At 40.7% G+C, this 16,416-nt stretch overlaps 1 protein-coding gene across 1 annotated transcript in view; it reads left to right on the top strand.

Annotated features, from left to right (window-relative positions):
- The window catches only part of ptn (pleiotrophin), a gene marked incomplete at its 3' end in the record, with an annotated part of 45,774 nt that extends 32,526 nt beyond the window's left edge, over positions 1–13,248 (top strand). Inside the window, exons 2-5 of the mRNA XM_080051499.1 lie at positions 193–287; positions 1,334–1,507; positions 4,017–4,178; positions 13,190–13,248. Of these exons, the coding sequence (XP_079907625.1) occupies positions 193–287; positions 1,334–1,507; positions 4,017–4,178; positions 13,190–13,248 (490 nt within the window). The remainder of the gene's footprint in view (positions 1–192; positions 288–1,333; positions 1,508–4,016; positions 4,179–13,189) is intronic.
- Between the last annotated feature and the right edge of the window lie 3,168 nt (positions 13,249–16,416).

Genomic DNA, 16,416 nt, shown 5'->3' with positions numbered 1-16,416 from the left:
TTCTTTTTTTTACTTTCCTCTTCATCAGTCAAAACAGCTGAATGTTTGAAATGCAGGAAGAACATTTGAGGTGTTCCCAAAAGTCAAGAAATCGGCACAATCGAAAGTCTGATCTAAGGACATACTGACAACACTTTCACTTTTTACATAAAGCAAGGTTCATCTGTAACGATCGTCTTGTCTCTCTTTCAGAATGAATGGACAGAAGCAGTGGACACGGGTGGCCGTGATGGCGCTCCTGGTGCTGACAGTGATGGCGGCTGAAGGAGGCAAAGCAGAAAAACAAGGTGAACAACGCAAAGTTTAGTTCGCATTCACACTCTTTCATCTACAGAAAGTTTGAATCAAAACCATCTTAAGTGATTAAAGATAGTGCGTAACTTCTGTTGACCCCCATGAGGAATTCTGTGGAATAACAACAAGACTGTCGGTGCATCTAGATGATGTCTTAGCAGTAGAATCAACAACTGAAACATTTCTTCAGCTCCTGAACCAATATTGGGGGGCGACACCGGTTTGTAAACGCTGCCTTTGGGTCAACTCGTTTGTTGATGGCTTGAATGTAACCGTTGATTTAGATTAAAAAGTTACGCACTATAGCTTTCACTTTTGTCAAAATATGACTTGGCATTTCCAAACTTTTATTAATAATGAAGAAGTAACAGTATCAACATCAAAATAACTTTTCCCCAAGTGGAGGGAAAAACAGTGCAACAAACAACCAAATGGCTGCACTGTGAGAGATGTCTCTCTTAACCACTTTTTAAGTTGCACACAACTCAAAACAATATATGAAAATGAAAAAATAGCCTCTAGGGCTGAAGTAATTTGTTTCCTTTGAGAATTTACCAGAAACAAATAGCAATATCTTGCAAGAACCGCAAAATGAAGATGATTCCCACTTGGGTAAAGAAAACCACATTTAAGCCTTATTTAAATTCAAGAAAAAGTTAATTTGCATTGGAAATTAGCACAAGCACCAAAACCCATTACATCTGCCTTGGAATAATTTGAAAAAGCCCAAGAGGGGCAGCCTTTTTTCTGCAAGTAGCAGTTTCCATTTCCTGTTTGACTAAGATTCAAGTTTCGAGTTTGCAAAGCTGTAGAAGTGAAAGTTTGGGTCTTGGCTGAGGGACTGGACTTAAAAGTTGGCCCGTTAGACTTGACACTTAAAAACAAGCCTAGCAAGGCCACAAATCTTAAATATAAATCATGTAGTTAGGCCTATAGAAGTTGCACTACTTTCAACTGGCACATCAACTCTTCATCTACTTCATCTGTAGCGATGATGTCAGAAGGTTAACGACTCTGCGTATTGTTTGTTGTCCTACAGGAAAGAAGGAGCGTAAGTCAGACTGTGGGGAATGGCAGTGGAGCGTGTGCGTAGCCAACGAGGGCGACTGCGGACTGGGCACCAGGGAGGGAACACGCACCGGCACCGACTGCAAGCAGACCATCAAGACCCAACGCTGCAAGATCCCCTGCAACTGGAAGAAGAAGTTTGGTGGTAAGGGTGGACCGTTCAGAATATGTAGAAATATGAAAATAAGGTGCTGCTTGGGGGCTGGATACTAAAAAGGTCACTTTGAATAGTATTTAGATCATCTACAACAACCTCTGCTAGAGAAATGCGTGGCTTGCCCCATACCACATGATGTATGCTGGCCCGTCATTCACGCAAACAATGGTTCCAATGTTCACAATGAGAATGAGTAAGCTAGCTAATTAGAGTAACAACCGGAATGTCTGCCAAGGACGCGATACATTGTAATGAAAAACACAGGGATCATCATCCGACTTTTCCAGTTGCTTTTCGGGCTGTGCAGCCGTCGCAGCCGAAATGTCTTGCAGTGACAAGCCTGAGGGGCTTTTGTTCCCCCAGTAAGGCCTGTCAGGCAGGAGGCCGCTGCTCTGCAATGAGCCTGTCACGAGTGATGAACACACTGCAGGAAGTAATGGTCCCGCTAACTGGCTGTATAGATTATAGCTGCAAAAGTTTGGGAGAAGTGGTAATAGTTACACGCCTCTGGCCTCGAAAATCGTAGAACGTTTCTTGACAATGGGGAAGAAATGCAAAGTGTCCCCTTCTTGTGTTGCATAGGCTGGGAATCATTTCACAATTAAAAAGATAAATGAACAGTGTAACTTTAATGCTTATGCCCCACAAAATGTTTGGAATTAGACTGCAATTTAAATAAAATGTTATTCAACCTTTATTTAACCAGGCAGGGTAAATTAAGAACAATAAAAATTTGCTTTTCTCAGTCGTTCTGGACTTAATCTGGCAAAACTGTTCCACCTGATAACAACATTAAAACTTGAAAAAATTCTGTAGAACAAAGAAGTGAAAAGTAGGTTAGCGGCGGTTTGAAGCAGCACTTGGGCCAAATTGTTCTCTGCAACTCACAGGAGTGTGACACAACAATGCAAGGAGAATAGAAATGTTGTGCTCCAAATAGAAGGGGGTAGGTGTGCGCAATACTGTATAGCCATGGTTGTTAGGAGCATGACCTAGAAAAAAAACAACAACTGTGTGGAGCAGGTAAGGATGGTGGCCAACAAAGTTAATGTGTTTCTATACAATAGACCTGACGCCAATCTTTCCAATCTGAAATCTATTCACACACATATAAGATTGTTTGGATGTAGGGGTTGCTGATGAGTGGGTGTGTTCACACTTTGCACAACAATTTGTTTCCCCCTGCCCACTTGTATGTGACACCTTAAAGAGGACATCGGCTGCCTGCCAAAATACCCAGAAGCCAACAAGCTAGCTTTCTCTCTTTCTTTCTCTCTCTCTACAACAAGTTAGCTTTCTCTCTCTCTCTCTCTCTCTCTCTCTCTCTCTCTCTCTCTCTCTCTCAGGCAAATTATAGAGGTGGAAGGTTTTAAAGTTGGATGCTGGGGAAAGTCCCTGTGGGATTCTGGCAACTATGGGGCCCTGTCTGTCACACTCTCACCAATTTCCGTCCCTCCTCTCCTGAACCCTCCCGTGCTCTGATGAGCATCCTGGGATATCAGAGGCAGTGACAAGGGGTCTGCCTCTTTCATGCGAGTGCAAGCTCAGGAATGAGTATCACACTCTCAAGGGAGCCCGGATAGAGTGGCAAAAGAATAATGGAAGGAGATATTCTGTACGAGACGTGGACACATACAGTACACTTGCACATGCCACTGCTGCTGCTTGCTTTCAACGAATCAGTGACTATCTCCACATGTTCCGCTTGTGTGTGCACTGACAAAAAGGAAATCCAGTGTTAATATATAGCCTAGGCTCTGTAAACTGGTAAGTAAACAAAGTATACGTAAGCAAAGGGGGACCACCGTAGCTAGCAACATTCCCGTTGTGTATTAAAATTTGATTTTTTTATACATGGCACAACTGACAGGTAGCGGATCGTGAGAAGATATTCTCAGATTTTGACAACAAATGTTTTGACAAGCACTCTCCAGAATCGCTGACTCTGTCTTTGAAATTGCATATCAACTGAAAGCCCATATGTGAACTTTATTTGTGGTTGCTGCCGAAGAGTGAATCAGGCCGGTGTTTGAACAGGCTGTTCTTTTATTTGAAACATCTGCTAGCGAGGTTTCATCATATAGGAAATATTATAAGAAATCTCACAAAGATGTGATTGTGAAGTCCCATCTGTTCCCATCATGAGCACAAAGCTATAAGCATCTTTTATTTTCCTAATAACTGCCTAGTGAAGACATTTCAGCACTGTAGATTTAGAAGAGGTCCTATTGATTGGAAGGAGATAATAGCCAAGTCGGGTAAATCCATTCAAAGTGTATGATGCACAGTTCATTGGACTCAAGTGGCTTGTTTCATCGACTGATTTCAACTGACATGCCTTTTAAAAAAGCATACATCGAAGCTGCAACGTGTCATTTTTAACAGCTTTTCTGCTTGACAGGTCCTTAGATGTAGTACTACTTCTTCACTAAACAATAGAACCCTAATTAGGTATCTGATTTATTTGTGTGTGTGTGTGTGTGTGTGTGTGCAACAGGGGAATGCAAGTACGACTTCCAGGCCTGGGGGGAGTGCGATTTGGCGACGGGCAAGAAGAACAGGACGGGCGTGCTGAAGCGAGCGCTTATGGATGCAACCTGCGCCCCCACCGTCACAGCCTCCAAGCCCTGTGGGAAAATCCCCAAGACCAAGCTGCAAGGTATGCTATAGTAGTAGTGGGTGGATGGGGGATAAATCATACGTACAACTCTGGCCGGACAGGCTGAGCATGTGTCTGCATCACTGAAGTCCTGTTGATGAATCACCATGTCCACAGAAATAATGGCCCTAGGCAAAAGACATGATAGTTTACTGTTCACTCTCAGAAGGGTACACACAAAACAAACACATTTTTAAACAAATGCTGCATGGCTCTTCAACCAACCGTACAGGGCTTTGTTCATCCGACTGCTTGTAGACTACAAGATACTTGACAAATGTTTGCGATTGCTAATTATATTGTACTCACTTATAAAGTAATCATAACAAGAAATAAGCGGCTAGACGAATCTTTAGATGTATTTATTTAACCATCAACTGCCATGCTACTACCTGACAGGGAAATTGCATTGTTCTCGCTCCCTCAAACTCTTCCTTAAACTCCAGTAAGACATTGCTGCCCCACATTATTGAATTAACAGCGCTGTACTTGATTCAGTTATTATGACTTGATTACTAAAGTTCCGATTGTAATTCATTATGCTTGAACGTGAGTAAAAAAAAGTAATCACATTACCGTAATGCATTTAAACAGCACCGCAACTTAATGAGTGCTACTTTTATTTAAATCTCAACATGATGGATTGCAACATGATTCATTAATTTGCAGTCTGCCAACACACAGTTCGGAAAAACTGACTGGCCTGCCCCGAAAGAAGATAAGTGTGTTTATACAATACAATATATTAAAGCGACTACGCTACCTTTCTTTTTAATAACGTTTTAATTAAATTCACCCACTCCATTGTATTTTTACGAGCATTGTTCATGGACATTCATAAACAGTGCAGAGTTTAGGGAAAACAATGTGTGGAAATGTTCGATTAGTAACTTTATTTTATTTAATTAGTTAGATGCAAATGGTATCAGTAAGTATATATATTTCAAGGTGTATTTGAAAATGAACTTTCTTGATCCTCTCTCCTGCTACAACTCAGCCTGATTGTAACTTTGCCAAATCCAACCAACCCTTCCAAAGGACTTTAATCGCCGTCAATACCCGCCGTAATTCACTTCCATATTCAATCTAGCATCAGCATGAGGGAAATCCACCTACTTAAATGCTAAGCTGAAGTGCTGATTGACAGTTTTAAAACAGGGGGTAAAAGGTTAACTCACTATTCAGCTGTAATTACATGCTTTCAGCTTATTTCAGTCACGTCAAATAAACTGCAGTCAGGGAGCTTATTTTCTGTCTTTCTACTACTTCCCTCATTCAACGGGAAATGGCCAGTTATCGGAAGAACTCAGTCTAACCACAAGATTCAAATGATTGAAATAATATTGTAGCCTACACGCACATAACATATTTGACTGACTGCTTGCTTTGAGAGATTTGTGTAAAACTGGTGATAAGAAGAGGCACCCAATTCATTCCGAATGAGCCAATGGCCTTTGTTCATTTTGTAAACAAGGATGTAACTGACCCAGTGTGAATGTCCCATTGTCCAAACAGGATCATAATGAGTGGGGAATCGCTTGGCAATGGTCATAAACTGCGGCCCCTTATCACGCTCGGCAGATGATATGTGTACACACAAGGGTTTGCACACAGAGTTTGCTTAACCTTGCGGTCACTCCATCAAACAGGCCACGGTCTGGTGACGCCCCATATCACAATGATAAGACAATGTGTGAACACTGCTGAGACACTTTGAGCTGCCAAGTGTTTCAAGTCTGTCTACTCTACTGTTTGTCTTAAGATTTTATGACAATCTCTATTTGACTTGAAAGGCAGAGTCTGTTGAGTGTTTCACTCGGTAGCACATAAATGCAGTGACAGCATGTTCTTTTAGGAACTGTACTGTACTTGTCGTCGGAAAATACAGTATAGCAAAGGATTGCACTGTTATTATGTATAGTATAGAGTTGGAAATGGATTTGAAATAGGAAAAAACAGGGTCACTTGTTTCAGTTAATGACCACTAATCACATACATTCAAGTTGATGGGACGAAGACTCGGAACCCTGAAGAATTAGCACTCATTTAGCACTCAGACCAATCGGAACAAATGATGGGAATTCTGACGTATCGGATGTATTTAGCTGTTTAATTTGGAACACCTGTTGTGTAACGTCCATTCATCCATGCCATTCGATTTCTATATTGATTTTAAGCGTTTTGGAGCTGCTGGGGATGGAGCCTGTTCCATAATGCAATAGGTGAGAGTAGAGATGGTTAGAAGTGTCCATCACCCTCACATTCACACTGCAGCTAACTTGTAGACAGGCAAACTTCTATTTGATCTCTTTTGCTATCCTGGTATGAGTAATGTTGTCTAAGGGTTGTATCACAAATATAAAGAACAAAGTCAAAACCAATTAAATAACCACTCATGCCAGTTGCATAGGGCATAGGAATTCAAGAAAATCTATAAGGAAAGTCAAGAATGAGGTCCAATTAAAATCACTTTAGAAGATGCATGAACGCATCCACATAACACTCACTGCTTTTCAAAATGTAATCCGTTATGTTTCATTATGCAAACATATCGATGTAGAAAGTTTCATTTAAAAAATGTAAATGAATATGTCAAAAGAAATCAATCCGCATATATTGCGAATATAAAGAACAAGGTCAAAATCAATTAAATCACCACTTATGCCAGTTGCATATGGCATATGAATTCTAAGAAAAATCAATAAGGAAAGTCAAACATGAGGTCCAATTAATAAAATACATTATTTTGTGGAGGTGGTTGCGTGAAATGTGTTTGGTTTTCAGCCACGGGTGCAACCTTGTGTATACCTGCGAGTGTAGATTCTAATCAAGGCCAGATGTGTGGATATGGAAGGACAGTCCGAGAAGTGTGAGCTGAGAAGCTGTGGCTGAGGTGTATAGTAGGCAGCTGTGGCGAAGGACTAGCTATCTGGGCTACACTATATACTGTGTGATGTGATTTCCCATGTCTGCCAGTTGGAAGATAAGCCCTGGTAGGCAAAGAGGTTACTGGGGAGAAGTGAAAATGGGGTGATGTGCACAATGAGGTGTGTATGGGAATGGGGGATGGCTTATTCCTTTCTGTGTGTGTGTGTGTGTGTGTGTGTGTGTGTGTGTGTGTGTGTGTGTGTGTGTGTGTGTGTGTGTGTGTGTGTGTGTGTGTCAGGGAATAGCTACAGATAAAGTCCACAGCAACGGGATCACAGGGCTTATGAAAAAGAAAACAAAGTCAAACCGAAGCCACCGATTTCTGAGATGGAGAGAGAGAGACAGGGCTATCTAATCCTACCGGCTGGGACTAGAGATCTGCCCGGGCCCCGAATCTGAAATCAGCCCACCTTGGCTTTTCAGGGAGATAGGGTTTTCACCGTGACTGCATGTGGGTTGTCATGATTGATCGGAGGTAGCAGCTGCCATTTGCAGATTCTTCTGGAGGAGACAATGCCGAGAGGGGCCTTGGGAGCCATCCGAGAGAGTCACATATGCTTGTCTTTGCTGTCGAGAAAAACCTCAGGTGAAACACAGAGACCCGCCAAATGAAAGGGAGAACAAAGAGTGACAGGAATGAAACAGTTATGAATGCCTGTAGAAAGCTCAAGGTCCCCCGCCCGCCTCCTCTTTTTCAGCAAGACACGAGTGAGCGAGTGTTTGGATGCCACGAATAATTTCAGGTTAAACAAAAAGCTTTTTGGAGATACATCTGGCATCCTTGAATGACTTAGTTTGCCGCTTGTTATTCTGTTTCTGCACAGACAGGTGGTGTTTGATTTTAAACTACAGATGTTCATTTAGAGTCACACAGAGTAATATGATTGCACTCACTTGATATGTTAGCCCGGCAAAGGCAAGAAAGCAGCTGCAGGAACCTCGAAGGTAAGACAAGAAGGTTTGCAGTCTTAAAGCTATAGTGCGTACTTTTTTCGTATAAATAAATCTCCATAAGATCCAAGCCATTTCCAAATGAGTTGACACAAAGTTGATCAAGCCTATCAGCTGCACAAAAATCTCTCTGTATTTCCCAGTATGGCAGCGTTTACAAACTGGTGTCGTCCTCGACACTGGTGCAGGAGCTCAGAAATATCCCAAGTAGCGCCCAAGAAATGTTTCAGTGTTTGATTCTACTGCTAAGAAAAAACCTGGACAGACAGCAGAAGGTATACAATCCATGCATGATCACCGAAGGCTTACGTCATGTAGATGCGCCAGCAGTGTTGTTGTAATTTCTCAGGATTCCTCAGGGGTCTGACAGTAGTTACGGACTATAGCTTTAGGGGCCTAACTCTCATACAAATACCTAACCTTGATAGCCTTATTTTAGGCTGATCCTTTTGCCCTAAATATAACTGACAAACCATTGAATGAAGGTCTTCTTTAAATGTCAAAGGTAGACCCTGCACTGTTTCAAAATGCATGAAAAAATACAAAACTGTGTTGGCCATTAGAACTATCTAAAATTTCAAAATACATGAATCTATAATAAAAAGGAACTCACTTGCATTAGCTGTGTAAGTGTCTGTTTCCCTATGATAACACTATTTACACTGTGTGCACAATTATTAGGCAAATGAGGATTTTGGCCATATCATAATTTTTATGCATATTTCCCAACTTCAAGCTGTATAAACCTAAGTGCTTATTGGATTTAAGCATACCAGGTGATGTCTATTTGTGTAATGAGTGAGGGTGTGGCCTAAGGAGATCAACACTCTATATCAAGGTGTGCATAATTATTAGGCAGCTTCTCTTCCTCAGGCAAAATGGGCAAAAAAAGAGATTTAACGGACTCTGAAAAGTCAAACATTTTAAAAAGTCTTTCAGAGGGATGCAGCACTCTTGAAATTGCTAAGATATTGGGGCGTGACCACAGAACCATCAAACGTTTTGTTGCAAATAGCCAACAAGGTCGCAAGAAACGTATTAAGAAAAAAAGACGCAAATTAACTGCCAAAGATTTGAGAAGAATCAAACGTGAAGCTACCAGGATCCCATTATCCTCGAGTTCTGCCATATTCCAGAACTTCAACCTCCCTGGAGTGCTCAGAAGTACAAGGTGTTCAGTGCTTAGAGACATGGCCAAGGTAAGGAAGGCTGAAACCCGACCACCACTGAACAAAACACACAAGTTGAAACGTCAAGACTGGGCCAAGAAATGTCTGAAGACAGATTTTTCAAAGGTTTTATGGACTGATGAGATGAGAGTGACTCTTGATGGACCAGATGGATGGGCCCGTGGCTGGATCAGTAACGGAAACAGAGCTCCACTTCGACTCAGACGCCAGCAAGGTGGAGGTGGGGTACTGGTATGGGCTGGTATTATTAAAGATGAGCTTGTTGGACCTTTTCGGTTTGAGGATGGCCTCAAAATCAACTCCCAAACCTACTGCCAGTTTCTAGAAGATACTTTCTTCAAGCAGTACAGGAAACAGTCTGCATCTTTCAAGAAGACCATGATTTTTATGCAGGACAATGCTCCATCACATGCATCGAAGTACTCAACTGCATGGCTAGCCAGTAAAGGCCTTAAGGATGAAAAAATAATGACATGGGCCCCCTTCCTCACCTGACTTAAACCCTATTGAGAACCTGTGGGCCCTGCTTAAAGGGATATTTACAGTGAAGGAATTCAGTACACCTCTCGGTACAGTGTCTGGGAGGCTGTGGTTGCTGCTGCACAAAAATCTGATCGTCAACAGATCAAGAAACTGACAGACTCCATGAATGGAAGGCTTGTGACAGTTATTGAAAAGAAGCGTGGCTATATTGGTCACCGATTATTATTTTTTTACATGTCGGAAATTTCTATTTTTTGTTTTTTTATTTAGTTGCATAATAATTCTGCACACTAATAGTTGCCTAATAATTGTGCACATATATATATTCTCGTAAGAAAGACAAAACCTCACTTCATTTATTCATGTATTTATTAAAAAAAGATGGATATCGTCAGTGCAAAAAAAGAAATAGTGGGCAGAAAGATATATATGCTGAATATATTGCAACAAAATGCCCGGGCCAGATAAAAACCAGGGATTCATGGTTGGATGCTTAACCTCTAGGCCACAGGGGTGCGTGGAAAATGACTACTTCTACGGCATAATATGCTTTCTCATGTGGTAAAATACTGTAAAAGCAGTGGTGGAAGAAGTATTTAATACTTCACTCTGGTAAAACGATGAGATCTTCTTTTGCAACAAAAGTTCTGCATATTATGCTAAATGTGTGCATAATGCATTAGCTGCTGAAGACGGAGCTAATTTGATCTACTTAATGCACTGTTGGGTAGATTGATCTATAAAAGTTCATTATGATTTATGACATGGTTTATTGTGCGTGTAAAATCTTAACCCGCAAATTTACAAGGTGTCAAATACATTCAGTGGAGTATATTATTTCCCTTATCTTGTGAAGTACAAGAAAGAAATATAAAAGTACCTTACAATTGTACCTACAGTAGGAAAATGTACTCCTCCCAAAACTCAAATGTCAAAAGGTCAGATTCTGCTTTTAAAAATCACTGTTTTGGCTGGGGGCAGATACGAGAGCAACGGTCTGATTATGAGTGTGTCAAGAGGGGCAGGGAAGCGAGTGAGCGGCGTTGTGTTAATGTGCACATGCTGCGTAGAGGCTGTTATGAGAGAAACCTTCTCATATGCGGAGCACAGACGACAGAGTGAAAACCTTTCTCAATCTCTCTCCCTGGAGAGCAGAATGTGCTGACGGAAACAACAGGGGGAGCGATAGAGAAAGAGAGAGAGAGAGAATACATCCAAAACAAATGAAAACAAGGAAACACACGGGACGGAAGAACAATTTCCATTTTGGCGAGTTTGCAAACCGAGACAAGAAAATATTTTCTCAGGTCCCTGCGTAGAGTGCAGATTCAGAATGTTAAAAGGTTGAAACTTGATTGAAATTCTGAAGAATTGACAGAGCATATACCTTGTAGCTGTGGAGAACAGCTTGCAGGCAGTGTGTCATTAGGAGGATTTGGAAGTTGTTGAGGTGTTTTGAGAATCAATTTGTTTATCTCTTCAGGTTTTCACAGTCTTTTCATTTATCATCACACTTTTTCATAGAACTTCACTTTTATTTGATATTTCAGGCACGTTAATTAAATTTTTTTTTTACGTGACTTCTATTCACGTCTGAAAAGACACTGGTATGAAAACGTGCTGATTTAAATTTTTCACAAACTATTTTAGTTTGTGTGTAAGGCTGGCCGGTTGTGAACCTACCAAAAGCAATGCAGGAGGATCTTAATTCAGTGGTTAGTGCAGAATAATAGAACTAGCTATGGATTAGGTACTTGGCCCAAACAAAAGGGATGTGGATTAACCATGAGGCTGATGTCTCTGTTCAACATGTCATGAATTTAGCAGTGGTACAGAATTTGCAAGCACAATATACATGCTGTTATTTACCAACATTCTTAATAGTAATAGTGGTAATAAAAAGACATAACCTACAATGTTAACGATGGCTATGTCATGACCACGGCAGTTGTGCTGTGTGTTCTGCCCCTGTGTCTGCCACACCCCCTGTCTGTCTCCATGCTGGGCCTGCCACCACTCAATTGCTCACACCTGGCCTGCATCAGCTCATCAACTCCTCTTCAAAGACACCTGTACTACATCTGATGATAAAACAAATCTATTTAGCATGCAGTAGGCATACAATTGGGACATAATTTTACTTATTTATTTCATCACAACATTGCTCCTTGATCTTGCCTCTTGCTTTTACATCCGTCGGATCCCGTTTGTTTTCATATGGAGGCTCCGTTGATGTGACGTCACTTCAGGTTCGCCCTGGATTATGGGTCAGAATTGCCAAAATAGGATGCTATTTTCAACATTAAAAATCTTGGCCGAATGTAGTAGACATCCGGTTCTTTCTAACCATTCTAAATCTGGCCACAAATCGGGACATCCTAAATCCTTTTTCTACCATACTAAATAATAGAAAGTATGCGATTCGGAACACAGGGCTGATTTCCCTGCAGTCATCGCCATATCGTACTTTGAGCTTCAGTGTTCCGTGGGTCATCACCTCCAGCCTGAAGCTCCCAACTCATCAACCAGCCCCGAGCTCCCTGCCTCGTCCCTGGTCTGCTCAAATAAACCCTTTTCCTTACTCCAACTCCAGTCCCCTGTCTCTGTGTTCTGCACTTGGGTCCAGCGGTTGTCGAACCTAACAGGCTATACTTTAGGCTTTAAAACACACATCTACATTTTTTTGAGCAATTCAACTGGTCTGAAGTTGCAATACACTCTGGTCTCGTTAATTTCTTGATCTCAGTTTAGGTGGTTGGGGCACGTTTGCTGTAAGGCATTATTTAAATAACCTCTGAACCCTGAAATGGAATTCAACCATGGTCCTTTCATTGTTATTTTGACAACTTTGCTTTTTCCTACTGTGACATGTCAAACTGTCTTTCACCTAAAAAGCCTATTTGGCAAGGCATTGTCTCATGTTGCTACGGAAAAAAAATTCAATATCGACATGTAACCCAAATCTTCACTGACACAAATAATACAATGTTACACTGAAAGACAGGCACACATGCATACAGAAGAGCAGATACACACACGGCCGTGCAGATTGACAGTCCAACACACAGTTTGCCAGGAGCTAGCTATAGCCAAACTTTTGCTCCCTTCTGGTTCACCAGAGCGGAGAGCAAAAAAAGCCCTGGACACACTTCTGGCGTGGCTGCCAGGTGCCTGTCCACTGTTGCGGGGAAGTTTGATAAATCGGGTTTTCATGGCGCACTAAAGAAAATCCCCAGGAGACAGCGGGAGGAGGGACCGCATGCAAAAAAAAAACTAATTATAACTCATACGGGTTGATAATTACAGTGTGAATCGGAGCATCTGTGCTCTTCATGGACACAATGAGATTAATTGATTTTCAAAAAAAACACACAACCTCCAGCAGGGAGAATTATCTCGGTAAACACTGTTGGGGTTGTAACTTTTTCTTTTCCTTGTTTTTTTTGCTATGTTTTCCAGATGCAAAGAAGCAAAAGAAGGAAGGCAAGAAGCGAGATCGCACCCAAATGGACCAATGAGGTTAATTTGTCCCGGTGGAGGAAGAGTGTTGGAAAGACGTCCACTGCCCTATTTCAACACGGTTCCTCTATGTATGTCCTGTAGGTTGACAGTAGGAGCCTATTAGAGCTTTTGACAAAACCAGTGGAAATATGTTTAGTTACAATATGTTTTGCTTTTTCTTCTTCTTTGTAGCACCTGATTAAAAAAAATGTGTATGTTGCGATAGGAGATATAATAGGGAACAAATAATGAATCCTTACCTAATGATGTTATTTCTAGGATTATTTTCTTCTGAAACAAATTGGTTAGGATTTGTTTTACAGTCGCGTAGCATAGCTCTAATTTGGAAACCTCTGGTCCGTGCCCGATTCAATGAAGCAGTGTGCCCATGTTAATTAAGTGAAGATGTATAGAGCTTCACTTTTGGCAGAAAAGTTGTGCATTTGCAAATTTCTTAAGTGGCTTAAGCTAATGGTAACACTATCCCCCTCCCCAATTACTCCGCGCTACATGATATATTATTTCCAGTAAGAGTAAACAATAGCTAGATAATTCTGGAGGCTGCATGAAATTAGCGACTGCAAAAGTGTGCAAACTTTTACCATTTTTAAGTTTTTCTCTCATCTTGCTGCTCTGTTGTACCTCAGCTTTTTACCCATTGATTTTCACACTTTGTAAAGAATGGAAGTCTTCCCTCTTGTAGTCCACAGTTTGAGTTAAAATGTCCTTTTGCTTTCCCCCCCGTTACATTTCCGAAAATAAAAATGATTAAAAAAATAGATGTATGTCTTTTCAGTGTGTCAATCAAACTCCACAAATGTTCGATGCGTTTTGATATATTTTTAATTGAATTTCATTCTGAGAGAATATGGCACAAGGTAAACCACGTAATGCTGTTCATCTTACGTTCTCCATAGGTGGCCAGTGGATAGTAACACTCAGATTCATTGTCCAGAACCAAATAATCATCAAGAATGCATCAAAAAGGAAAATCAATACCATTGTTACTGTACAGGAAGTATCATAGTGGGGGGAGGGGGAGGAGCTTAAATGAGGGAATCTTAGGGTGGGAGGGAAACATTCAGATAGTAGCTATTAAAGACGTGTTATGTACATTTCAAATGCACCACATCTGAATTACATATAATGTATTATCATATAGATATATACAAGGCAAAAAATAGATTGATAAATTGATATTTTTTTTCCTATTGCAAGAGAACCACAAGCCACAGTGAAGTGAGTACACATTAAAACATCTACATACATAAGCAAATGAGAAATGAACACTTGTATGTACATTTGACACCTGCAGCAGGCTACGGATATTTTTTATTTTTTTTTGTCTTTTGTTGTTAAATCCACATGTTAATCTTGACCCTTGAAGCTCATATTGTGTCAAACAACTCAAACCCCCTTTACACTTTGGATGCTCCACCCAAAAAACATTAGAAAAGCAAAAAATGGGAAGTTAAAATTTGCAAAAGTTATAAAGCGTGTCCAGTAAGCTAGCAGACAACGAGCCTCTTCCCAAGGTGAGTGTGAATTCCTCATAACTCCACGGGTGATATCAAAATGAAGCCCCAGCCTAAGGGCCTTTGGGTGCACATCGAAACTAGATTTGGAGATGTAGCTTTTGTCCTCCTCCGGTTTTACAGGTTTGCTCTTTTTTTGTTCCTTTTTCTGTCCACAAAAGTCACTCTTGAAATCCCCTGGAATCCTCTCCTCCATCCTCCATTTCTAAGGTAATAATCCACTCAGAAATGCACATATATTTATACCTTCTACTTCAATAATCATATTCTCTTTGAAACACTTTCATTATAGTCATATCTTTATAGATTTTAAATAACATTTTTACTTTTAAACCAAAAAAATAAAATAAAAAGGAAACTGGCTGTACACGGATCATAGTCCACTTTGTTATACTCCATTTTCACTTTGTACAATGATAAGAAGAGACATATTTATAAAATGTGATAGAAAATTTACAATATAATGTATTCATATGTATACATGTACCACGCAAAGCTGTGCCTATAAGTGAGTCTTTGGAAGCCTGTTGCTATTGAAAGACTATTTAAAGAGGAAGGAGTGATGGCAGAGAGACAGACAATCGCACTGTGTGCATCTTCCCTGATGTGTGCTATGATATTTGTCCAATTTTATGTGTTCATGCTGAGGACGCCATTTAGAGGAAAAAATATAACACAGAATAGCAAGCTGCACACACACACACACACACACACACACACACACACACACACATATTGGCACTGATCTCTGTTTAATGACAGACACAGGTGTGAACGTGAGCACACACACACACACACACACACACAGGATGGAAATTCAACCGAAATAGCCTACAGGGCCTCCAGGTACTAAATATGTCACTGCTGTAACTGTGTACTGGTTTTGTTAGATTATTTCAAAAAGGAATTTTGAGAATGATGAGATAGTTCAGTTCAAACTTCCATGGCTTCTGCAATCAGGCAGTATCTGTTGCTGTAAGAGGGACATTATAGTAATAGGGAGCTCAGAGCTGAGGAACACAATACATTTGACCCAAAAAAAGAAAAGAAAGGAAAAACACACACTTAATGTTTATCCCACCGCAGCACCGACCCCATAGTTCTCAGCACACACTACAGATACAACAAGAATTCTAAAGTATAAAAGAGCAAATTTGTTTATGTCACTCCAGATAAGGCACTTCAAATTGCTCCGTACAATCTGGCGATATATATATTTTTTTCCTTTTCCAATAAAACTCTCGCAGCACATTCTAGCTGCTGCATTTTTCAATGCCTGCGCGGCTGCACGAGATCTGCTGAGATTATTCTCAACAATTTAAGATTTGACCTCGTCTCTGATAAAATGTCACGTGTCCTCCTGTAAAAGGAGTTTTAGCCCTTTGACATAAGCCGTGTGAAGACGAGCCCAGCTAGCTCTGACGGCACATTATGATCTGTTGTTTACAATGGAGACAATGTTTATACCTGGTCATATTAGACAGAGGAACAGCAGAATATATATATACGTCCCATGTGTGATATATATGTATATGCGCTAGAATGAAATTGGAGAATGGACGGTGGATTCTGTTTGCACAACACGAGTATGAGACGCAATAAAAAGCTCAAGGTGGGATGGTAAACAGACCCATATCACACTGTGTTTAC

The sequence above is a fragment of the Ammodytes marinus genome (assembly GCF_949987685.1).
Source record: "Ammodytes marinus genome assembly, chromosome: 22".
Taxonomy (NCBI): Eukaryota; Metazoa; Chordata; class Actinopteri; order Uranoscopiformes; family Ammodytidae; genus Ammodytes; species Ammodytes marinus.
Note: the sequence above shows the minus strand (reverse complement) of the source record. Positions and strands in the feature narration are given on the sequence as shown.